The sequence below is a fragment of the Phasianus colchicus genome, chromosome Z, assembly GCF_987193195.1.
Source record: "Phasianus colchicus chromosome Z, bPhaCol1.hap1.1, whole genome shotgun sequence".
Taxonomy (NCBI): domain Eukaryota; kingdom Metazoa; phylum Chordata; class Aves; order Galliformes; family Phasianidae; genus Phasianus; species Phasianus colchicus.
In genome coordinates, this window is record NC_143476.1 from 72,445,196 (window position 1) to 72,470,646 (window position 25,451).

A 25,451-nucleotide genomic window follows, 5' to 3' on the forward strand; every position below is an offset into this window, starting at 1 on the left:
CGTCGATGTTGTTTCCTTTACCACCTGTCTTAGTGCTTTTGAACCTTTGTAGGAATTGGCAGAAAATTACCAGCTGACCGGCAGTCTTAATGTATGACCAGAATCTACAGATTTTTGTTTTAGTCAACTGTCTTGTGGGATAGATGAGTGGACAGTGAGGTGGGTTGAGAACTGGCTGACTGGCAGAGCACAGAGGGTCGTCATTGGCGGTGCAGAGTCCGGTTGGAGACCTGTAACTAGCAGTGTTCCTCAGGGTCGGTGCTGGGTCCGGTCTTGTTCAGCATCTTCATCAATGACCTTGATGAGGGGATAGTGGCCACCCTCAGCAAGTTTGCTGATGATACGAAGTTGGGAGGATTGGCTGACACACCTGAAGGCTGTGCTGCTATTCAGCAAGACCTGGACAGGCTGGAGAGCTGGGCAGTAAGAAACCAGATGAGGTTTAACAAAAGTAAGTGTAGAGTCTTGCATCTGGGGAGGAATAATTGCATGCATCGGTACAAGTTGGGGATGACCTGCTGGAGAGGAGCTCTGCAGACAGGGACCTGGGTGTCCTGGTGGATCACAGGTTGGCCATGAGCCAGCAGTGTGCCCTTGTGGCCAAGAGGGCCAACAGCATTCTGGGGTGCATTAAAAAGAGTGTGGCCAGCAGGTCGAGGGAAGTGATCCTCCCCCTCTACTCTGCCCTGGTAAGGCCTCATCTGGAGTACTGTGTCCAGTTCTGGGCTCCCCAGTACAAAAAAGACAGGGATCTCTTGGAAAGAGTCCAGCGGAGAGCTACAAAGATGGTGAAGGGCCTGGAGCATCTCCCCTAAGAAGAAAGGCTGAGTGATCTGGGTCTGTTTAGTCTTGAGAAGAGAAGACTGAGAGGGGATCTGATCCAGGTCTATAAATATCTAAGGTGTGGGGGGCAGAGTAGCGAGGCCAGACTGTTTTCAGCAGTGTGTGGAGACAGGACAAGGGGAAACGGCCAGAAACTGCAGCATAGGAAGTTCTGCACCAATGTGCGCAAGAACTTCTTTACGGTGAGGGTGACGGAGCACTGGAACAGGCTGCCCAGGGAGGTTGTGGAGTCTCCTCTGGAGATATTCAAGACCCGTCTGGACACCTTCTTATGCAACCTGGTGTAGGGATCCTGCTTTGGCAGGGGGGTTGGACTCGATGATCTCTGGAGGTCCCTTCCAATCCCTACAATTTTGTGATTCAGTAAAGTCAGGAAGCTACTTTTGTAAGAAAACAGGGAGTTTTAACACTTTTCATTGAGCCTCAAAGTGATGACTTGCATGTCCTGACTGAGTGAAGACTTAGTGTTTTGATTACATGTCTGTTGTTATGGACAAGGCATAGTTTTCCCCAAGAAGCTTGCGTTAACTCTACACAGCTGCCATTATCCACTTTGATCTGTCTTAAGATTCAGGAAAATGGTATTTATTATAGTGCTGTGGCATCGTGCAGAGCTGAGAGCATAACTAACTCTATTAACTAACATTAGTCATTTGTTTTGTGTGGTATCTCATCTTCTATAAGACCACAGTAAATAGAGAAGAAAGATAACCAAAAAGTACTTCAAAATTCACCTTCATTTTACAGAGTTCTAAAAATCAGTGATTCAGGTACATGCATATGAGGAAGGAATGTTTCAGAAAACTGAATTATTTGTTTTCTAACTTAACAATTCTAGCTACATGTTGCTACATGGTTATGTAGCAAAAGCAATGTGCACAGACAACACAGAAGGAACAAATGTTTCTCTGGTGCATTGTGTTGCTCTACACAAGAAATAGAATACGATTGTCTTAGTCAAGTACTGCCCACCCATCATAGCAGTGGGCCATGTCATTCACTGCTGTGTCACATCAATTGCTTATATTTGTTCATACTCCTTCAGTTTTGGTGTAGATCCAGTAAGTACAGCAGGATATATCACACAGTCAGTCTCTTAATGGATACTAGATGCAATTTCAGCTTGGTACCAGTATCTGGTACAGGCCATGTTACTCACAAGGATCAGTGAAAATAGGTGGAATTTAATTGCCTCTTTTCTGCATGTCTTCTTTGGTACCCACTGTGATCTACAGCCTGGCTGTGTCTCTAGGTTTGTAGAGAGGAATAGTAGGGAAGCAACTGTTTCTCACGCAGGATGTCTGAACCGGAGGTGAAGTGTTAGTGGACCTAGTGCTCAGCAACTTGAAGTAGATAATTAAAAAAGTTAAGTTTGGAGACAGTCTGGGCTGTAACAACCGTGTCCTGACAGTTTGTGATCTTGAGGAATATGGGCCTGGCAAAGAGCAGAGTCAGGATCCTGAACTTGAGGAAGTGAACTTCCAGCTTTCTAAGGAGTTAGTGGGTGAAATGCCCTGGGAAACAACTCTGCTTAGGAGTATAGGAATGGAGCAGAGCTGGCAGCTGTTTAAGGACATCTTTCTGAAAGTGTGGGAGCTCTCCGTTTCCCAGGATTAAAATCAAGCAGAGGAGGAAGAAATGCATCAGCTGCTTGGACTTTTGTAAGACTTTTGACATAATCCCACACCACTGAATACAGGCCTAGGGCCCCAAACACAACGTGTAGAGCTGCTGGAGTGTGTCCAGAGGAGGGCCACAAAGTTCAGAGGGCTACAGCACCTCTCCTATGAAGACAGGCTGAGGAAGCTAGCTCTCCTTGTTCAGCCTGGAGAAGAGAAGGCTGGGGGGAGACAATCACAGCCTGCCTGTACTTGAGAGGAGCTTATGAACAGAAAAAACTTTTTATGCAGGCAGATGGTGATAGTTAAGGTGAATGGATTTAAACAAAAAAAAAAGTTTAGATTAGATGCCAGGAAGAAATTCTTTACTCAGAGGGCAGTGAGGCAGTGGAACAGCTGCCCAGAGAAACTGTGGATGCTCCATCCCTGGAGGCATTCAACGAAGCTACAAATAAAATATATTATTTGTACATCAATAATGGAGTATTTTAAAATATTTCTTACCAAACCATAAAGTGAGCAGTAACAACATAAAAATAGTGAGATATGTGACCCTGTTTTTGTGAAAAACATATCACACTAATTCATTGGCTATGGCTGCAATTCTTTGTGAGCTCTCAAGGCATTTATCAGTTTTGTGATGAAATTTTACTCTTCCCATGCTTTGTCCTTGAAAAGAGTTTTTCACAAATCTAAGTACTGCCAAAAATGTCAACATGAATGAGGCATGACTGTGAAGCAGGGGATATTTATCTCTGCTAAGATAAGGCTTATAGAAGTCTGGTAAAGGCTTATAGAAGTCTGGTAAAGAGACAGTTGGATTTTTGAGTTGAACACTGGATTGCAACTGCTTGCTGCTTTTTTTTTTTTTTTTGCTGTTGACAGTATTGCATTCAGCCAGTGTACCAAAATGCACATTAGTTGCTGTTGTGCACAGACTTTAGTTGGTGCTGCACTGCACCGCACGCCCTGGTTTCAGCCCAGACAGTGCTGACTGCACAACACTGGTTGCTGTGGGAGGTGGGACCACTTGGCAGGGCAGAGCTGCTGCCACAATAGCACTGGGCAGGAGCTGGGCCAGAGATTGGACATACCTGCAGTAACCTGTACTGCCACCCATTAACAAAAGCTACCTGCCTTATCTTTTTTCCACTATTCTTTTGACTGTGATGAATGATGTTCTCAACTAAATTCTCAAAAAATGTGTGATGTCTCTTTAAGGTCTCTGCAGGATGCAAATTGCTATTGAGTGCTCTGAGGACTTTCTTCCCATGTTACAAATTTGCACAGAATGTTACTTTCTAGAATTTAAAATCCACTCAAAAATATCAAGAGGCCTTTTCAAAAGTACAGCAACTCACATATTGACAAAGTACCACCCTCCCAAAACAGAACTTTGATAGAATTCTCATTTGTAGTTCATGTAATAGCTTAATTTATTAAACACATTATGTAAAATCTACATTGTTTTTTTCAGTTTTCATGTTTACACACAAGAGGTTTTTTTGATTCTTTTAACCATGATGCGACAAGAGCTTCCCATAGCCTACCTTCCTATGGGAGATACAAACATTAAACACTACAAGAATTCCTGGCTCATTTAACTCTCTTTTCATTGCCTTCCCTTTATTTCCCTCTAGGCCTTACACAAGCAAACAGGCTTGTATTCCAAAAGTAACGTTTCAGCAGTTCCCAGGGAAAGTCTGCTGATAGAAACTCCTGGACATAGGGAGAACTCCCAGAGAGGTCTATAACTCTTCATTTGATGAGAAGTTCTTACATGAAAGGTCAATCTCTTTTGGATACACAAAAGTAACTTGAGTGCCACCAACCAAGAAGTGCTGATACACATGGCGCCATTTGTGAGAATTTAGTTACTTGAGGAATTCCTGTTAGCACTAGGTAGAGGTATTGTGCAAATCCTTAAATGATGCAATTTCACACCACTTTTCAGCTGCTGGCACTGCATACAAAGGGAAAAATAGGTATTAGCTACTATTTTTAAAGCAACAGAGCTACTCAAACTACCTGCAAACTACAGTTAATGTACATGTAAATCTGTCATGCATCAAAAGCCAATTTAACAGTATGTGAAAGGCCAGTATATTTAGCTAGATCCCCAAAATGTATTTATTTAGCTAGATCCCCAAACTTTGACAGTTATCCTAGCCATACACAGAGGTAAGATTGTACCTTTATTCTGACAGCATTATCACACCATACCACATGCTGCATATCTGCATTATCCTAAGATACAACTCTCCTCGGTACTTAGACATTACCCTTTATTATACATCAACTAATTTATATTTTTTGTTTTTGTTTTTTTTTTTCTTTTTTTTTTCTTTTTTTTAACTGAGAAAAGTGTTATATAACCATTCTTCATGGTTTTCAAATAAATCTAGAATCCATATTTTTACAAGGAGGATGGAATGTCCAGCTGTTCATCCACTCTAACAGCTCTTGCAGTTCCTGTTTAAATGATATGGCACATTCTGTGAAATGAATGAACTACTCACCAAAAAAAAAGTTTCAAAAGACATTAAAAATGTACATACGCTAAAAGTAATTTATATTGACAAAATTAGGAATGTTGCTTAAAGCTGTGCTTCAGAAGGAGGATGTTTAGGGTTAAGTAGCCTTCATCAAGGCACAGAACAGGAAATGGTAAGCACAGCTATCTGTAGAAGAGAAGTTATGTACAACCACTAGTGAGGTGAGCATGCAAGCAAACACAATTTAAAACTGCACAGCTGATCTCTGTAACAAACCTGAACATAGTAATATGGAAATACTGTGATTTTTTTTAATAGCCACAGTTTTACTTCATTGTTAAAAACATGGCAAATATTTCCAAACATAAAATTCACAATTTGAATAAATGAAATATTTTAAAACAAAGTGCTTCACAGATCTAAACCCTGCATGGTTGTGCTGTCTGGTCTAGAAGCATTTTGTAGACATCATAGGAGCATTTCACACAAAATCGAAAATGTCACTCAGGCGAATAAGAAACAGGACATTTCCACAGACATTTCTAACGTTTTTACACTTTCAAGTAGTTGAGTTCTTAGGGCCACTGGGTTTCGTAACAAATGTGTGCTACAGCAGTACGGGTTCATGGGTTCCTTTAGCAGCAAAGGCCCCTTTCAAACGGCACGTGGTCTTTTTGGGTTGATCTGTTTACTGGCCTGTTCCTCCTCTTGAAGAGCTGCTCGGAAAGATTTCACTTTATCTATAATGAAAAAAAGAGAATGAGTACCGATATGCCTATGCCCAATACAGATCCTGAAACTACTTTTTTTTTTTTTTTGCATCTCCTTTGCATTTTCTTTTTCATCCCTTTAACATTTTGGAATAAAGGAAAAAGAAATGGAAGTTGCAGAAACAAGTTCATACTTCCTGGAGGTGTAACAGAGACTATTCTTCCAAACCAGAATGACTGATGTCATGGTTTTGTGATTTTTGGTTTTCGGTATTCCACATCATAACATCATGTGGGGCACTGGGAGTTTAACTGTTAATGCTCAAGCTCTGGGTACCTGCCTGGAAGAGAAGAACAACTACATTCCCCAGGGAACTGGGCCAAACCAGCCCGTAAACCGTTGACACTGGAATATAGATGTGAACTTTTTCCTAGGCAGCAGAACAATCACTACTTCTACATTACATGACAGTGTAAGAGGAAAATATCCCAAAATAAGCCCACACTACACATTACTAATAAAGAAAAGCGATTAAAAGCAATCTACCTCTAAGTTCAGTCAGAATATCAATCTTTTGATCCAGAATTGCTTCAAGTTGGGTAGCGTAAGAATCCACATCATAGTCTACTTCTTCAGTCATCTCAAGAAGTGCTTTTTCATCTTCCAGCCATCTAATAGATTCCTAGATAACAGTTATAAAAAAAAAAGATAGCAAAACAAAAAAACATTAGCAAAGGTACAGGTTTTAAGATGAAGAGATGAATTACTACTTATACTCAACATGACTGTATTTCCTACTGCTTAATTATCTCACTCCAACAAATTTCTGTCTTAAAATGAATCCATATTTTCAGTTCAGAAAAACTACATGTGTGCTTCTTCGTTCCAATAGCCATAACATCAACCTTGTTACATGATTCTACATTCACACTTCAGTTTCAATTATGGGGTATTTGCCACTGTCTATGATGACAGCATTGTTAGAATCACAGAATCCTTAGAAACGGAAAAAATCATTAAAGGTCATCTAGTCCAACTCTCCTGCAATGAACAGGGACAATCCTCAGGTTGCCCAGGGCCCAATCCAGCCTAACCATGAAAGTCTAAGGGAATGGGCACCCACTACACTTCTGAGCAACCTGTCACCACGCTCACTGTACAGATTTTTTCCTTATATCCAACTTAAATTTTCCCCCTTTTAAGCTTGAAACCGTTTCCCTTTGTTCTATCACCACAGACTCAGCTAAAGAGTCTGTCCCCTTCTTTCCTGCAGCTCCCCTTCAAATACTGCTAATAACTAACTGCTATGAGGTCAACTCAGAGCCTTCTCTTCTCCAGACTGAACAGTCCCAGTTCTCTCAGTCTCTCCTTGTAGGACAGGTGTTTCCCTTGGATCATTTTTGTGGCCCTCCTCTGGACACATTTCAACAGGTCCACGTCTCTGTACTCCACATCTGGATGCAGTACTCCAGGTGAGGCCTCACCAGAGCAGAGGGTCAGGATCACCTCCTTCGACCTGCTGGCCATGCTTCTTTTGTACAGCACATGATTGGCTTTCTAGGCTGAGAGAGCACATTGTTGGCTCGTGTACAGCTTGCTGTCCACCAGTATTCCCAGGTCTTTTCTGGCAGGGCTGCGCTCAATCCTTTCACCCCTCAGCTTGTATATAGTAGAGGTTACCTCCACCCAGGTGCAAGACTTCGCATTTGGCTTTGTTGAACCTCATAATGTTGACCTGGGCCCACTGCTCAAGCCTGTCTAGGTTGCTCTGGATGGCATCCCATCTCTCTGGTGTGTTGACTGCACTCCACAGCTTGGTGTCATCAGCAAACTTGCTGAGGGTACACTCAACCCCATTGTCAGTGTCACTGATGAAGATGTTAAAGAGTATGAGTACCAGCACTGACCCCTGGGGGACACCACTTGACACCTGTCTCCATCCAGACATGGAGCTACTGACTCGATCCTGTAGCCAGTTCTTCATCCATTGAACAGTCCACCCTCAAATCCATATCTTTCCGATTTAAGAGAAAAGAATGTTGTGGGATACCATGTCAAACTTCATACAGATGACATCAGTGGCTCTTCTCTTGTCCACTGATGCAGTGATATCAACATAAATGGCCACTAATTGCGTCAAGCAGGACTTGCCCTTGGTGAAGCCATGCTAGTTCTCCCATACAACTCTCTGCCAGAAGAAACTCACATTTCTTGCTGAAAAATAGCTATTTGAACTTACTATTACAATTCATTTTCTGACTGTAAAAGGATTTATGATCACTGTGTTGGAGTATTCCTTTCAAAGACCCTGACTATTTGCAAGTGAAAACTTCTACGTATTTGTGAACAGGAAGTAAACAGGCAGTTATAAAAACTGGTCTATTCAGGATCTCAGTATCTTAAAGGAAGATATCAACAGAAGGATACTTGAAGGCAGTATTCTGAGGGATGCTCCAAAAGTAACACCTGCTATTTTATTATGTTGGCCCATGATGTCAGAGGTGGATGTTTGTGGCATGACAGTTAAGCTGAATCTTCCACCAGTATTTGTTGGCAGCATGAGGGGCAGTCTGACAGAATGACATAATCATAGCATCATAAAATGTCTTATGTTGGAGGAGACCGTAAGAATTAATCGGTTCCAACCCTCCCCTACCATGGGCAGGATTGGAGCATGGATAAAGCAGAAGTGTGTGCCACTGAATTCCCCCGAATATGAAAAAATGGCACTCATTGGTATTCACTGATGTTTTGCTGAACATTGCTGGAGACAAGCAGTGGTGACAGCAATGTTGCAAAGCCATGCTCCAAGCAGCCATGCAGGTGCCAAATGCAGACAAGCACAGCATGCAGGCTCTTGTTTACTGCTGACAAAAATACGTAGCTAATGGTTGTGACTATGTTGAAAAATAATGTTATATAGTCTACTTAGGAATGTGTCTGAGAAGCAAAATTTTAATACATTTTCTGAGATGAAAGAGAAGCATACATTTCTGTCATCCCAGAAATGTATTAAAATTTTGCTTCTCAGTCACATTCCTAAGTAGACTGTCCTACTTGCTCACTACAATGGGCTTCATGTAATAAAAAAATTACAAAATCTTTGGTGCAGAGTAATGACTAGACTATATCTTGCATTATACATGGGATATGCTCTTTTGACTGGTAAAATCCAAATTTTTAGATTAGGATAAAATGAAACAGAGCTCTGTGCTTTACCTGGAAGACAGTCCTGTGGTCTTCTACTACTTGCTCTTCCATTTCCACCATTTGTGACACAGCTTCATGGAAAGTAAACAACTGTGGAGAAACTTCCTCTTCCTAAAAACAATTAAAATCATCAGCCTGGAAAGAAATGTGGCTACAGAAAATACACTGAATATGTTCCATTACGTCATGCAGAATGAAAAGAAATATCAAAAAGTAGAGCTTGTCACATAGAATTTTATACTTTTTACATGAAATTCCCTAAAAATAAGGGGAGAGGGTAATAAAATTGAAATGTCAACTGATTTATATTTAATTCACATTCATTAAACGTTTCTGGTCACTTATCCTTGTGAGTACTAGAAAACACGTTAGAAGAACAAGTTAAAATAGTTAAAATAGTGCGAAAAATGGTAATTTCTAGCAGGTTTCAATACCTAATGAAAACGAGATTTTCTACCAAGGCCTTTGCCACAGATACCACAACAGACAGGAAATAAGTAGGAAAAAATAATAAAAAAAAAAGAATAAAGCCAATACATTTCAAGTAATTGGGATTAAGTTCATTCTCAGGGTGAAAAAAAAGGAATAAACATGAAGAAAAAAATCTATAAAATATAAAGCAGTTAATACATTAGAAGAATGCATAGCACAGATTTATAAACTAGGGCAGACAGGATTTCTGCAGACAGCAGTAGTTAACAATCAAAGACGAAAGCAGTAGGTAGGTTGCAATTAATTTTTTAGCAAGACAGTATGGCTTTTTATACCATGCCTTTGAAGTCTGTATAAAAATACATAGCAAAACTGAATTTCACGTGAACAATGAAAAAGTATGATGCGAAACAATGTCTGACAGTTCAGTGGTAGATTTCAGAAATCAATGAGTTAAAATGAGATAAATATGCCAAAGACCGCAGAGCAAGTGTCTGAGAAACACTGATTTTTTTTTTCTATCGTTCAGCAGTATTTTTACAGATTGAGTTTTAATCTCTGTTGAACATTTAAGGAATCCAAACAAGAGCTGAAAATCAGCAGTGAAAGAAAAACATCCTTGAGAAGACAGTCTCCTGCTCATTCAGCCCAGGAAGACATTTCAGGAATGTGGTACAGCTTTCCCACACCGGAAACAGGGGTTTCTCACCATGAAAATCAAGTTCTTTAGAACAGGAATGATGATTCCTACATGCAAAGAAAGGTATACTAACTTAAAATAAGTGCTGCATGCCTGAAAAATAATGCTCAAAGCCACAAGTGTTTTAAATAAAAGGGATTAGTTTCCCAGGATACAGTTAACTGCCAAATATGAGGTGAAGCTACAGTGGAAAAAATGCACACCAAATAACTGTCAGAACCTAGAGCAGGCACTGTGAAGACATTCAAAGTTCTAATCATCAAGGAAGGTAAAGAAAAATAAAGCATTCTCCCTTCACTCAGCCTTCCAAAAACTTTTTAAATTCTCTGTGGGAATGAACTATAAAATGAGAAGATGAAGATGTATGCTAGCTACTTAATTGCTAACAGGCTACAAATACATATTACTCTGGATTTGCATTTGGATTGTATTTACAATCTTCTCTTTACACATAATGCTATAAACCACTTACATTTTGTTCACAAAGCAGTTTAAGATCATCTCTCTGAGGAGAGCTGCCCACTCCCCACTGAGTATCCAAGTCATCAATCTGACTGGGAGCATGGTGTATAATGGGACGGATATCCCCTGCAGCACTTGGATCAATGGTTAGCTCTTTCACTCTACAATTAGAGAATATTTCATTTTCAAATTAGTAACTTAATATGCAAAGTAGCCATCGCCACTAAAAATAAAGCTCTATGGGTTTATATGCAATTTAATTCATTTACTATGGATGATGATGTCACCTTCACAAATTTAATGTGCCATAAATGTATTACTTCCAAAAAAAAAAGTATCATTCAGTTTTAGTTACACATAGATTAAAGTCCATGTTTCAGCAAGTCATTTTTTCACTGAAATATTACTCCCCATCAAAATGCTAGGAGGGCATAAATTTTCAAATTCTCAACATCAACTCCTTAACAATAAAAACAAATGATAGAAAAGTTCATTCGATACTCAAAGCCTGACATGTTTCTTTTTCTGTGCATATTAATATGCTTTAAAAAAAAAAATCTTTCAGTACTCATGAGCTGTTATAAGCAAATCCACCAAAATTCTGAAGAAAATCATTATTTGCAACCAAGTATCCCAGAGAATAAATATATCCTCTGATTAAAATAACTTCAGAAATATATTAATTATTCTATACAAAGACTTCTTAGATTTGGTCCACTAAATATACAAAGGTGACATCTCCATTTTATTATTTTTTTTAAATGCATGAAGGAAAATAGCAAGCCTGGATAAAAAGGGTGGATGTTTAAGGAGGATGAACAGAATACTGGGAAGATGATTGCAGATCATGCAGAACCATCACCTGCCAAACAAAATAAAAATGAAAAGTATACGTGACTCAAGGCAAGGGGACAAATGAAAATTTGGTCTGTAAAATTACATAGCCAAAACGAAAACTTAAAAATAAAGATTCCATGTATAGAATGAAGTAGACCTGGTGATTGAAGGAGAAAAGTCGTCATACTCATAGGAAGGAGAGAGATCAGAGCGACTGCCACTACCCTGTGAGAAGGGAATGTCCGAAGGACTAATTCCAAATTCCTTTACTCTGCAGCAGCAAAATACAGCAGCAAATTAAGAGAAAATGTTCTTGTAAACACAGTTAAAACAACAACTCTTTGTTTAATATTTTTCTTCAGTAGCTTAACAACATAAAAAGGGAGTTTTAAATTAAAACACTTCTGCTAATCTGCAGGAGACTACAAATGCAGTGTTTTCAAAAGAGTAATTCTGGATTTCACCTGTGCTGTTAATAAAATTTCCTGTACATTCAAGATTCTATCAAATTGCTCCGTTTAAAGTATCACACCAGTACAGCTACAACACTTTCTGGCTTTCCCACTTTCTTACACTGCATACTCGCTGGTGTTCAGCACTTATAAATTACTAGTATTATGAAAATGATACATTGCTAGAAGAAAAAAAGCTTTGAAAAAACAGAAAACATGAGGCAAATTTACAGTGGTAAGCATTTACCCTCTCTCAATATACAAATGTGACACCAAGAGGAAGAAAGTTTCACTGCAATTACTTCATATACTAGAAATTGGTGTTTAATGTTTTTGTAGTGCTTTTTTTTCCCCCCCCTCTGGTATCAATTCAACATATGCTATATGGGACAGGAAAATCCAATGAGTCTTGATCAACATGAAATTCCCTCCTTTACATAACTTTAAGAGACTTCACAAGCAATGAAATCAAATGTGAATTTGAGCCAGACAGATCTGCTACTAATTCCCTTGCTCCAGGCACTACCTCAGATTATAAGAGGAGTCAGTGGTAAGCTTCTACACCACTCTTTTTGCTCATTAGTGGCCAGCCAGGGCTGCACAAGAAGACAGACATGGTTCTGCTCTTATCTTTTCATTCAGGCAAGAAAAGCTAATTCCAGGCCACTAGATGGTAGCCTATTCTGTAAAAAAGAACAGAATTTCTAACAGCCCATATGTAGCTTGCCTCCTTTGTTCTTGGCAATTTCTAGGTCTGGCTGGAAAACTCTAGGAGATCTGAATGCAACACACACAAGAGAAAAAGAGAACGACAGCTGAGAAAGGCTCCTTCTAAAATTACTGAAGAGAAGCTAATGTTTTCATAGAGTAGCAGCAGCAAATCCAGAGGTGCTGACAGTCTCTGGAGGTGATAATTTCTCTACACTGATGATATAATCGCTGTAGGATTAACTAGGTCTTTCCCTGTTTATCTCAGATATTTGCCTACAGTTCAGAAGTACAAAATCATGACGAGAGCAAAAGCAGAATTTTTAAATGAATAATCTAGCTGAAGATACATCAAATAGGCTTGTAACACCTCAAAATTACAAAAAGATGGAAAAAACATAGTACAGAAATGTATCCCTGCCAGCACTCCAGAGAATCATTATGAATAACAAGTACACAACAACCCCCTAAAGCAAGAGGAGATGTCTTCATAAAAGGGGCAAAAATAGCAGCATCTTCTATACTCCTTGCATTCCACACTACACTTATCTCTGGAAAATTGCTTAAATGCAGTTTCTACTGGTTTTTCTGTTATGGCTGCAAAAAGTGACTAACTGAATTAAATGTGAGCCTGAAACATTATTTTGTTTTTAATCTTATTATCAAATGCAAACACTCAAAAATATTCAGAGAGCTAAAACAATTCTACATCACGGAAAACAGAATTCCAAACTTCAGTAATCAATAGCATGTATTTAATAACATTTTCCATACCTATTTGCGTATCTCAAAGTATTAAGAGTGTTTTCACATGATGCCATCCCCGGAGAAATTGTCGCAATCTGCAGAAAACATGCCAAATGTTAATAGGTTGTTTTGCACAGATGAAAGGCTAGATGAATTCAAATTAACTTTTCTTCTCCCCCTAGAGTCCTCAGTTTCATGCGAGGTCCTCTACAAGAACAAATGTCATTGTATTAAGGCAGCTATATATAGTAAACATCTCAAGAACAGATACATGAAGTTGAACCATCAGATCAGCTTTTGTGTAACTGTAACCTGAAACATTAGGAATCCATACAAACTTCAATTTCCCTCATCTGGCAGCTTTTACACAACTTGTAAATGCAAAACTCAAACTGAAAAAGTAAGAATTCTCAAAAAGAGAAATATACCATTCAGTAAAAAATAAAGTCTAATGTATCCTCCATACTACCACTACCATTTTGCTTGTTTTGTTTTTTTGTTTGTTGTTAAGTTTTTCCTTAAGTATGCATTTTCAAAGACTGTTCTACATTCAACAGACAGTATACTGACTTGGAAGATGTTTTGGCTATTGTCCAAAATGGTACTGAAACATATGTTTAGTATCTTTACGTATTTTCCTTAAGCATTTTCTTTTTCTGAACTGAAAATTATCCGTAAATAATACTTGATATCTAACTTATCACATATATTTGGAACCTCTAGGATTTTCCTCTTCTGGTTAAATAACATACCCAGAATATCTCACCTTCTTTTCAGCACTCAGCAAAAGTAACAATCAGACAACAGTGGCATCGCTATTTGTCCTAGCTTCTCTCAGCACTCCAATTATTTTTTTTTTTATTTCTACTCCTTTCAGGATAGCCATAAAGGCACTAACCAGGATAAACACCTCTACAATTCTACACAATAAATTTTCCGCTGGCAGCACAGCATCATGAGACTAAAACTGGTGAAGAATAGATAATCCTAGTCTTCTGCTTTATCCTGCTGCTGACATTAATGTGCAAATAATTCCTGGGAGGAATTTCTTCTACTGGGGAGAAAGGAAAGTTATGCAGTGGGAGGAAGTAAGAAAATCTAAAGAGCTATACACACATAAGTCTTTAATGCTGATAAACATAGTAAAGCATCATAGGTGCTAATTAACAAAATCTCAAAGCTCCTAAAATCCTTCCAAAACCATATTATGAGAAAGGTACATGCATCACTTCCATCAGTTTAATGTTCAGAGTACATCACACATGGCAACTACTGCAATGCCAGGAGACTGCTCAACCTCTTCAAGCACATATGAACAGCTGCTATAGGCAAGTGTCACTGCAAGTGTTGATACAGCTTTCAGGGAGCAAGACTCAGTCTACTGAACAGAAACGCTCGCTAAATCACATATTCTTATGCCCCAACAAGCCTCGTCTGGGAAGTGAGCCCTCCAGTCACTTCCTCATACATAATTCCAGCCAAGGAGGATGGAAAAGGCTGCACTATATATACACATATACACAGGAATATCTTTAAAACGGTAACATGATTCTTCCTATCTTTAATCTACACTGCTTTAAACCATCAAAGAGGAATTGATGTCCCTTTCAGAACACTTAAGTACCCAAGTTTCTACTCCCAGTCCGAAGGATAAAGGGGCCTTAATCTTCAGCAATGACTGCAGCACATCCAGGATGCAGAACTGACTGAAAGGACTATTCTATGTAGCTACCTCGTGAATTTCAGACAATAATACAATATCCTACAGTGTAACTGCAGCAACATTCAAGACAAAATATTTATGCTGACTTCATGTTTCTGATAGTTTGAGATACAACTGTAGTTGTGCAATTAATAAAAACAACTCACATTTCCACTCATTTTCATGGGGGAGTTCTTTTCCTTAATGAAGAATGTATCAAACATAAAATAAAGGAATATGATCTATATCGGATATATCAAGTGTTAAAAACTCTTAGATCATGGATTATTTTTGATGATTATTGATTGTTGTGTATTTGAACAGGAAAAAAAATTATGGCACCTTTAACAAAAGCATAATAAATAAAAAGGCTACAGCAAAACAGAGACATCTTGTAAGCACTTCTAAGAATGTTAAGGGTGTTGGTGAGAACTTCATGAAATACACGTAACTGTTAATCCTTCCATGTATAGAGAGTAGTTCCTAACAGCCTAACTTTCCAAATCTTCTGTGTTGTGGATATATTAGCAATGCATTGTCTTGCTTTTGTTTTCTGATTCTGAATAGGATTTGTGAAGTCATGTGACAGTGGAAAGAAAATAAACCCATGTTTTTATTAGAAAACTGAAGGACAGTAAAAGAATAATAAAAAATGCTATTTTATCACCATTTTCAGACTAGAACCATACTAAAAAGCTAAAGAAGACAAAGCTGTGCTAACACTGTGGTTTTCATGCTGTGGTCTGCAGACCTCTGTGGTGTTTAAATTGATTCCAAGAAGTCTGAAAAGTGGCCATCACAAACAAGCCTACTAGCCGCTGTTTGTTGCGGAAAGTTTGCATTTCCATCAGGGTAGAATGTTACAGAGGCACAAATAAAACCACTGAACATTAATGCCTTCATCTGTCCTTTCCACTCCCCAGCAGAATTCTGTTTTTCAGTCCAATGCAAATACACACAAAATATACAACTACTCATCCCATACAGCCCAACTATCACCACCTCCAACAGCCTAGAGCATACTCTGATGCCTGTGATACCAATTCTAAATTTACTTTCATCATTTAAAGGCCATAACTAATCACAATACTTCCAACTTACATTACCTTTTCAACATTCTGATTCAACAAACAAATATCTTAATTGTTTAAGAGTATATTAAAAAAAAAGCCTCCAACAACAGCAACACCACTCTAGCTAAAACAACATTCTAGCTAGGTCCCTAGCTAGAAAAGTAGAACAAGCAGTAAGAGGAGGAACGAGTTACCTGAAATATCCCTGCTGAAAGTATCCCTCCAAATATAATATTTTATTTTCTTGATTTCTTAGGTTCATAAGATTAAATGCAACAGATTGCCAGCAACAAATGACAAGTTCTAAACACAATATCTTGTATTAGTAGCTTTTCTCTATGAAATCCTTAATACATACAGTTAACTAAACAAACTTACCATACAGGTACGGGAGTTTTCTCCAATGAATGAATCTCTTAGCACCTGAGTAAGTTTACTTGCTCTGAATGGCGTATGAGGTTTATTTCGGCCTAAGGCTCTAATGCACTCCTGAAGGAACAAAGAGGTTTGTATTTATTCAACACATGCTAAGAAAAACACATAATAAAAATGCAATTCAAAAAAATCAGTTAATACATGTTATAGTAATTTGCTGTTCTCTAAAATATCATTAAAATTTACCTTTAAAGTTTTGATTCAAGATGTGTTACAGTTTCTACCCCTCCTCAAGTTCAGTAGAGAGGCAGAAACCTAGGAACCTGAAGAATTTCCTGAACATGATCCAGAACTTCTACGTATACATATCCAACAACAACAAATACAGTCTTGCTGTTAAGCCTCCAGGCTAACAACCATATCTGACTACCACCTATAAAGTCTGAATGACCTAGAGCCTCCACCAACAGAAGTCTGCATGGCAACGCGTTAACTCTTCCCAATTAAAAGCAATAGCTACGATTCTGACTCTGCTGCTGACCTTCTTTACAGGTCAGATGAAAACAGCATATACAGCCCAAGCTGTATAAAAGTTTCCACAGGTCACAAGCATAGGAAGTATAGTTTCATACTGACCTAGTAGAAGTTAGAAGGATGCTTCAAAATATATACGATTTTCTGCTTTAAAATATTTCTCATGTGGAAAAAAACAGTCACAATGTTTTCTCTCTTACTTATAAGGGTATGAGGCTAAACAAATGTTTGCAACTTTTTGGAGAGTTCTAGTGAGAAATATGGTGCAGAAGCAAGTACTAAGAAATTACTATAAAAGTCACAGCAGCAACTATGTACAACAGTGCAAGCCACCACTGTTATAATCTAATCATCATTTCTGTCCAGAGTTCAAACACCTGCTAATAAATTACTCCTTATATAAGAAGTCCGAACTTCTTCCAAAAGAAGTTCATACTAGAAACCATGGGATAACAGTCCAAGAAAGCATTGCAACTGTGAAACAGTAAATAACAGAACTAAAAAAAAGGATTCAGTATAGTACTACCATGATGTAGGACACAATGGCAAGCCAGCTTTAACAAATAATTAAAAAAAAACTCATGAGTATAATTTTATAGAATGGGCACAGCTCAGGTAAACAGAAATTGAAATCTTTTAATTATTTTGTATGTTACTACTATATTTAGATAAGGAAAAAACAGTTCAGAAAGTAACAAATATGTATGCTGAATTACTGGTACAGCAACTCACAAGTGAATTAAGCTATTATAATTAATTACAGTGATTTTCATTTAGCTTACAACTGAAAAAAAAAACAAAACAAAACTGTATCGTCTCATTAACTATGTAGGAATTATAGCAGGACTACCCCAGCTTTTAAACTTAAATAGATAATAAATATTTATATAAATAGTTTTTAGTTCTTTCCATCATAGCTCAGAAAACCACACAAAGAAATGACAATACTACTTCCACATAGAGACATTCAAGAAATAACCTTTTGTATCAACTCTGAACACGCTAAGACTGGATCATTGCACATGTGAACAGCAAATCTTGGATCAGCAAAGTTTACTCTTCAGAAAACACCAGTTTAATACGAACTTGAAAATAACTTCAAGAGTGTTGAAAAAGAATGAAATAAACTATGCAATGTTTTTGAGAGAGATGAAAAATGGAAAATTATAGTATCAAATTAAACAGTTGTCTTAACAGTGGTACAGTAAGATACTTTTGCAAGATTTTTTATTTTCCATTCTGCATATAAACTAGATTTTAATCACCAGTACAGCAGCAGCATAATTTTTCACCGTAAATAAACAGACGAATTGTATGAAAAATAATTATGTTGTATGGGTATGCTAACTAAAGCTAATTGCTTGTTTTATGCATTTCTTAAGTAAAAGGAAAACCAAACAATTTTATTCAATCACATTTGGAAAAAAAAGTTATGAAAATCAACACAGTGCTGCCTGCATTATTTATTTCGATGCTACATCAAAACAGGCTACAGTTTTGGAATTGCTGCTTCCAGTTTTTCAACATGCCACACATGCCATGTTCTGTAATGACATACTATAATTTTGTGTTTTGCAGAATTTGTTTAGAAGCAAGAACAAAACAAAAAATTTTTTTTTAGTTTAGACTGAATCTCATCAGAACATTGCAAAGCAGAAGAAAAAACATATTTGAGTATTTAAACAACATTTATTGATGAGTTCTGGATTAACGTACGAAAAAATCTGTAATTGTATCACAGTTTGCTATGGAGAATAGCCAAAACACAGGTCTCACTGTTAAAGAATTAACTTAATTTGTTAATTCTTCCTGCATATACTGCTGCTGTGGTGTTTTCCTCCTCAGTGAATTAATTAACAGCAGTGAACAAATGTCATTCTATGCTTTTATCTAAAAAAATATATAAACACAGACACACAAATATTGAGACAAGTAGGAATATTTCCAGTAACTATTTCAGAACTTAAGTGGCAAAGAAAGTTAACTCTCCTCACTTCTTCCATTATTAGACATACATTGGGAAAGTCTTCAAAATTCAAGGTAGTTTTGGTTGCTTGTTTTTGTTTTAAACTACATGAAAAGTGATAGTACAAGTTTCTGCAATGTTTCTATTTGGTAATGAACAGGTGTTCCTTCAGGCATTCAGAGGAAAAAAATCAATGCATTATTTTACCTGTCACACCAGTAGACAGAGCAGACAAGCAAAGTCTGAAAAAACACTTGTTTGAATGGTCATTTCTATTTTATGTAGAAAGCTTCCACCTACTCAAATGCAATGGAAACATTTCAGTTACCTTGAGTGCTAAAAGGCTCTTGTTAATTTCAGCTCCTTCCAGCCGCGTCTGTCTGTCTGCACTGGAAGTATCAGCTCCTCTTTCATTTCCAGCCAAATCTATCAAAGAAAATTTACCATGCAATTTTCCTTTCCTTCGGAGAATAATCTGAAACACTGCATGGCTTCGAGATGAGTGTGCATTTGCAGATGTCTGACCAGATGTCCTTTGAACAAAAGGAGAGAAGAAGGGAACATACAAAGATGTGAAGGACCATACACGTTAGACATATATGTAATACATGTAGGAGGGCTGGTCCAAAAACAATGCCTCAACTTATTCTGTTGGCCTACAATATCAGGGGCAGATGTTGGTGGTATGGCAGTAGAAGATGAACCTTTCACCAATATTCCATTAGATTTTGCTGCCATGTTACAGATAGCAGCACAGGGGCAGTCTGACAAAATGCCATATAGTACGGAAGTGCAGATGAAGCAAAGGTGTGTCATCAATTTCCTCCATGTGGAAAAAAAAGACTGACCCTTGCTGAACGTTGCTGGAGATCAGACAGCGGATGTGAGCACAGTGAGATGGTGGGTGGTACGTTTCAGCAGCGGCAACAGCAACATGAAAGACAAGCCATGTTCCAGATGGCCATGCAGATTTTTATTGAGTGCAGCCTATAGGCTCTTGTTCATCACTGGCAAAGAATGCAAAGCTAATGGTGGTGATTATGCTGGAAAACAGTGTTTTGTTGCTGAGAATTTACTCTACCAAGTAGCATTGTTAGGCTCTCTCTATCTGTTGTAGTTTCCATGGAAATAAATAAGAGGTGTTACTTTCAGAATAACCTACATGCTTTCAATGCAGAGTACTGTTTCTTCTTACCTACACTGGCAGCATGTCTAACATGCTGATAGACACTAGAGATATAATCCTAATAATCTGGTGCACATGGTACAGTTACATCTCTCTCTCCAGCTTTATAAAGAAATTGAAGATATCTGGTATTTTACCTTCATTTTAAAAGCAAGAATAAATGAGTTATTTATTCCAGACAACAAGAGAGCTTACATGTAAAATTGCTGATATCATTTTTTATCATATCAAGCAGCAGTCCATGTGAAAGACTAATTTTAAAAACAATGAAGTTACATTTTAACAAAGAAAAAAACTTTATGCTTAACCTCTGTCAGTACATATAAAAGCCTTTTAGATCTGAAGAATCTGGCAGTACTCCAGATTTCAAACAATGTGAATTTAAGTCACTAAGCTGGTTACATAAACGCAAGTACTTCATATACTGTAGAAAAGTCTGTTCTGCCATGTCTCTAAGAGGCAGAGAAACTATCTTCATACAAAAGGCAGGTAGACTTACTTTTTGCAGTCAATATTTTCAGAAAACCAACTGCCTATTAAAAAGCCATCACTATGCAGAGACAGAAAATAACAAGAGGCATTCTAATTCATTAATTTACAACGAAAAATTAGTGGAAGCTATGAAAGATACCTGCAGCTGTTGCCTATTTCAATAAGCTTAAGAACATCTTCAACACATTTGACTTCTCGTTCCTGTAATCCCACCACCTGGACTTGCTGTTTACCATCTTCTAACACTCTTAATTTTGTCTTCCTGTTCAACAAGTCAAAAACCTTATGGAAAGAGATGGAGAAAAATAGTAAGAGAGGAATTAATTTTAAAAGACATTTGTTTCAAATCCTGTAGCATAATGTTTGGAAAAGTAGTATAAATAATTATTTGAAATAAAGTATTCAGATGATAAAATCCCAATAATTACATAACAATCTCACAATCTTGCTGTGAAGAAGTACTTCCTTACCTTACCACTGTAGATCTCAAAAAACGTTGCATATACTTGAAGTTCTAGCTTCTTATAGTTTGGTTTCTTTAGCATTAAAAAGACATCTCGAGCTGCGGATATATTCCCCAAATAAACCAAAATTTAGTTACACATTTTCATTTAACACTCGTTACTAAATAAAAGCCAGCATTTCTCATAATTTGAGAATAAAACAGATATGATAAATCAACCAAGTTTAAGTCACTACAGTTTATACTGCCAGATTACAATGGAAAATGCTGAAGGCCCCAAGTAGTAAACTCAACCATAATCTTTATTTTATTTTTGAACTCTATTTATACACTTATCTGACCATATAAAGACTACAGATCTAGGAACAAGTTCTGATGTTACCAAAGTCTCACTGCAATACAAAATACATACTCTAATGCTTGTACAAAAAACTATAGAAAATATAGGACAACAACACACTGATCTCAACTTGCTTGTGAAAAACTAACAGACCATGAAGCCTCACCTGCAAGTGCATATATTCCTTTTGAACAATCTTGGTTCTTTCCTGAAAAGTCACCACCCATAGTCTACATTAAATAAAAAATAAGAAAATCAAACACCAAAATAAACATGACAAAAATCACAGAGCTTAGATCTGTTTTTCATAGAATTTAGTGAAGTGCACTGTACATAAAAAAACAGATTATTGCTTACATATAGAAGAAATACTTACATGGGTTTTTCCACTGCCTGTTTGCCCATATGCAAAACAAGTGGCCATTCCCCTTTCAAATATGGTCTCTACTAATGGTCGAGCTGTAAACCTAGAATGAAAAAAAAACAAACAAAACAAACAAAAAACAAATTAACAAAAAAACATAAGAAACAGAAATACTTTAAGATTCCACTACCACAGAGACAATATACGCTTTAAGGCAAGAAGTGACAAAACTGGTTCTGTACCTTGAGAGGCCAAAGGATGTCTCCAAATTAATTCCTGAACTAATGGAGTTCTAACATATTAAAATATCCTTCAGAACTTATACCTAAAGAACATCTCCCATTTTTTCTACAATGTTATCCTTCTTTAAACCCTCGGGGAAAAAAGAGCTTGTTTTAATAATGCAACACAAAGCTTACTGCATGGAGTTTGTAGCTCCCTAAAATTTCTGACAGAGACAGCATTAGAAGATAAGTAAGTAGAAAAGTAAAACAGAAAAATACTTAGGTTTTGCCAATATAGAAAAAAAATTGAACACTTTATTTCTAAGATTTACTTATTAAGATATGTGGTCAAGACAACACTGATTCTTAATATCTTGAGAAGTTATGAAAGCTGAAGAAAAGGCCTAAGAAGAGATGTAACCAAGTTCATCACAACAGAAACAAAACACACAGTTACTGCCTCTAGCTGCTTAACACAGTTACTTCAAGAAAATCTTGAAAAAGCAAAGGATAGCCTTTAGAGTGTTACATCTACCTAATAAATAATGATAAGAGTGTTTGCAATCCACTCTAAATTTCAAGGTGTTTACACTAAGTTTAGTGACAGAAACAGGAATGATTGCTTATAGAAACACTGAGGTCTTAGGAGCTCCTTCATTCTACTTTGGAACAAACAAATAAATTACTATGAGTAAACAGGTAAGATCAACCCGTTCAGCAGACAAGCATTACAGAATCTCTAATTTTCATCAAAAACACACCTAAAGATACCTGATTAGCCTTAGTCTTATTTCCTCCAAGCATGTACTTCCTATGTCCTCAACCAGATATTTTCTTATCTGTTTCCTCTTTGTATACTCTAAATACAAATTTTAAGAAACCTATGGTTGAGTCACCATCCCCGAATGCATTTAAAAACCGTTTGGATGTGGTGCTCAGGGACATGATTTAACGGAGGGTTGTCAGAATTTGGGTAGTTTGGTTCAGTTATGGTTGGACTTGATGATCTTTAAGGTCTTTTCTAACTTGAGCAATTCTATGATTCTATCCTCCTAAGAAGCATACTCCAATATCTCTATTTAGTTGAATTTTGAATTATTTATTTTCATTTATAAAAAAAGGAAGTTTTTTTTTTTTTTTAAATAAGGCAAAACACAATCATGCCTAGAAAAGATTTCATAAAGTATTATACAACTTTATAAATTACTACCAAGCCAAAAAACTTTCCCTCACCTAGAATCTCAACTTGCAATATTGATCTTACAAAAATACAAACTCTGATTCTCCTTTAAATATTCAAAATGCATACCATGCAAACAGGTAAGCATTTTTTTTTTAAACGTTAAAGAAAAACTGCAACTCAGTTTTGTGGCTTAAGGCATCAAAAACACTTCAAATACAGCTTACACAAAAATACTAAAAGAAGAGTAGCAGATTTCTCCCTGACAAACTGAAAAATGTTTTTCAGTATAGAAATAAAGTAATTTTAGCACCAAAGAAAACTGGAGTAACCACATCACTTTTCCTCCCCCCTATGGGAGTACACTATGATATTCTGCTCTTAAATTATGCTAGAGACCTGGAAGCAAGCTATTCTTCAAGTAGTAATCAATACCATGCTGTCTGAAGGAAAAGAAAAAAGCCTGTCCTACTACCTAGGCCAGAGATATACCATTTCAGTATTAATACAAACATCTTTGAATATTTTCTCACAGTACCACTATTATGTAACTAATGAAAATTACTCAGAAGAAATTAGATACAAAAATATGATGATGCTATATACCAAAAAATCTTTCACAACTGAAAAGTACACTCTCAAAGATGCATGAGGAATAACAAGAAGTATGGAAATTGAAGAACTGTTGTCAAGCAGGAGAAATACTGTTGCAAGAAACACTTTACAAACTAGGTGGCACTCCCACAGGCTTTCTGTGTCAAGAAAAGATGTCACCAAAAGACAAACATTAGTGAGAAATCTCCACACTGCGCTAATGCTACGCTAACATCCAAAAGAGCTTGCCTTTTGCTATCCTCCTCCACCTATCAAGAATAAAACAAATTTTCATTTTCAACATGTTTCAACAGATCTTTTGCTATGTACTTTTTCCTTTCCACCCACACCATAGATCATGATATCACACTAACTTTCACTTCCTGGCTGTTGGATTAAAAATAAGCACTTCTCTTTGAGGTAACGTGAAGCACTTTCCAAACATTCAGAAAGTTATCTCCACAAACGCCTTTTTAATACCAATATCCCTCACAAAAAGACTCACAATATTTAAACTGCATACCAAAATTAGCACCTACCATGCCATCAAACCTTGCTTACTACTGTATCTAATCCATTCACTGAATGGTACAATGCAAGTAGCAACTTCTGATAAGGTTTTTCAAACCATTCTGAGCATTATTCTGTGCCAAATGGGAAACTAAAACAGAAGTCCAAGTGGAAAAAAAAAAAAAGGAGACCCAAATACCTTGGGGCTGCACACGCATTTGTCTTTGTTGCTGCTGTTTTTTTAAAACAGAAAGTTACGGCATTTTCAGCAAGATGAATTAGCTCCCAAAGAGATCTGTCTTACGTCAGCTGAATTTCTTCCAACAGACAAATCAGCTCAGAATTCTCAGCAGTATGAAAAAATCTAGCAATGCTCTTTTTTTTTTTATTCACCGTCTTCCGATTTGTTAATTATCATATATTCTATAGCAAGCTATTTGAGTCTGGTGCTGCACTTCTGTTCCAAGTTCCTGTAGCAATGACTTGTGCTTCAGGTGCTGCACATATACTAACTAATAAGAAAATAGTGCTTAGACGGATGGATAGCAATGAAGATGTTGAAAACATTCACTGACTGAGAAGGCAGGCAATACAGGCTTGAGTTTAGCAAGGTAGGGCTTGGAGAAAGACTGAGAGCAGAAGCAAGGTCAACAGAGGTGGAGATGACATCGAAGCTGAAAACTTCAGCATAACCAGAATTATATTCTAATTATGTAGGTAAAAGAAGTTGGAATAAAGAGAATAGGAGTCAAGGATTAAAGTAAGTCCACAGTTACTGACATAGTAAATAAATGAGAAAAAAAGATTCATAAAGAAGCATACGACATACCTGTAAACCATTTCATTCGGAGCCGTTTCATCAAAGGCATAATCAAAACGAAAAGTTTGGTTTTCTAGGTACCTTGTTAAATCCACCTTTTGTTTTGGCTCATGTACCATCACAACATCTTTGCTAGGAATTGTTATTACATCAAGGTCTTTCATTAAAGTTTCTATAAGATAAGTGAAATACAGATTTTTATCTATTAACACTTTTTTCCTACCCAGTGTTTACACTTCTATAAAATCTCACATAACACAGCTACTCTAAATAACAAGAGTGCAAAGGACTATTACCTGAACAGCAACCTGCTAAGTAAGATTTCATTTTGGAAACCTAATCATCCTATCAGTGGAGAGAAATTCATGAGAAGTGTTAAAAAGTTGAGAAGAAAAAGAAAGATCAGTTATGG

At 37.1% G+C, this 25,451-nt stretch overlaps 1 protein-coding gene across 11 annotated transcripts in view; it reads right to left on the bottom strand.

Moving 5' to 3' along the window:
* Positions 1 to 3,867: 3,867 nt before the first annotated feature.
* KIF2A (kinesin family member 2A) overlaps positions 3,868 to 25,451 on the bottom strand; it is a 53,657-nt gene continuing 32,073 nt past the window's right edge. For 9 of the 11 annotated variants that reach the window (XM_090132570.1, XM_031608224.2, XM_031608223.2 and 6 more), the window contains 13 exons: positions 25,049 to 25,211; positions 21,724 to 21,814; positions 21,514 to 21,577; positions 21,015 to 21,106; positions 20,684 to 20,826; positions 19,195 to 19,399; positions 16,370 to 16,480; positions 13,244 to 13,311; positions 11,467 to 11,580; positions 10,483 to 10,633; positions 8,888 to 8,989; positions 6,215 to 6,350; positions 3,868 to 5,697 (listed from right to left, as the gene is read on the bottom strand). In XM_090132570.1, coding sequence (XP_089988696.1) covers positions 5,612 to 5,697; positions 6,215 to 6,350; positions 8,888 to 8,989; positions 10,483 to 10,633; positions 11,467 to 11,580; positions 13,244 to 13,311; positions 16,370 to 16,480; positions 19,195 to 19,399; positions 20,684 to 20,826; positions 21,015 to 21,106; positions 21,514 to 21,577; positions 21,724 to 21,814; positions 25,049 to 25,211 — 1,526 coding nt within the window. In that variant the 3' untranslated portion in view covers positions 3,868 to 5,611. The remainder of the gene's footprint in view (positions 5,698 to 6,214; positions 6,351 to 8,887; positions 8,990 to 10,482; positions 10,634 to 11,466; positions 11,581 to 13,243; positions 13,312 to 16,369; positions 16,481 to 19,194; positions 19,400 to 20,683; positions 20,827 to 21,014; positions 21,107 to 21,513; positions 21,578 to 21,723; positions 21,815 to 25,048; positions 25,212 to 25,451) is intronic. The other 2 variants (XM_031608227.2, XM_031608226.2) reach the window with 1 other exon arrangement.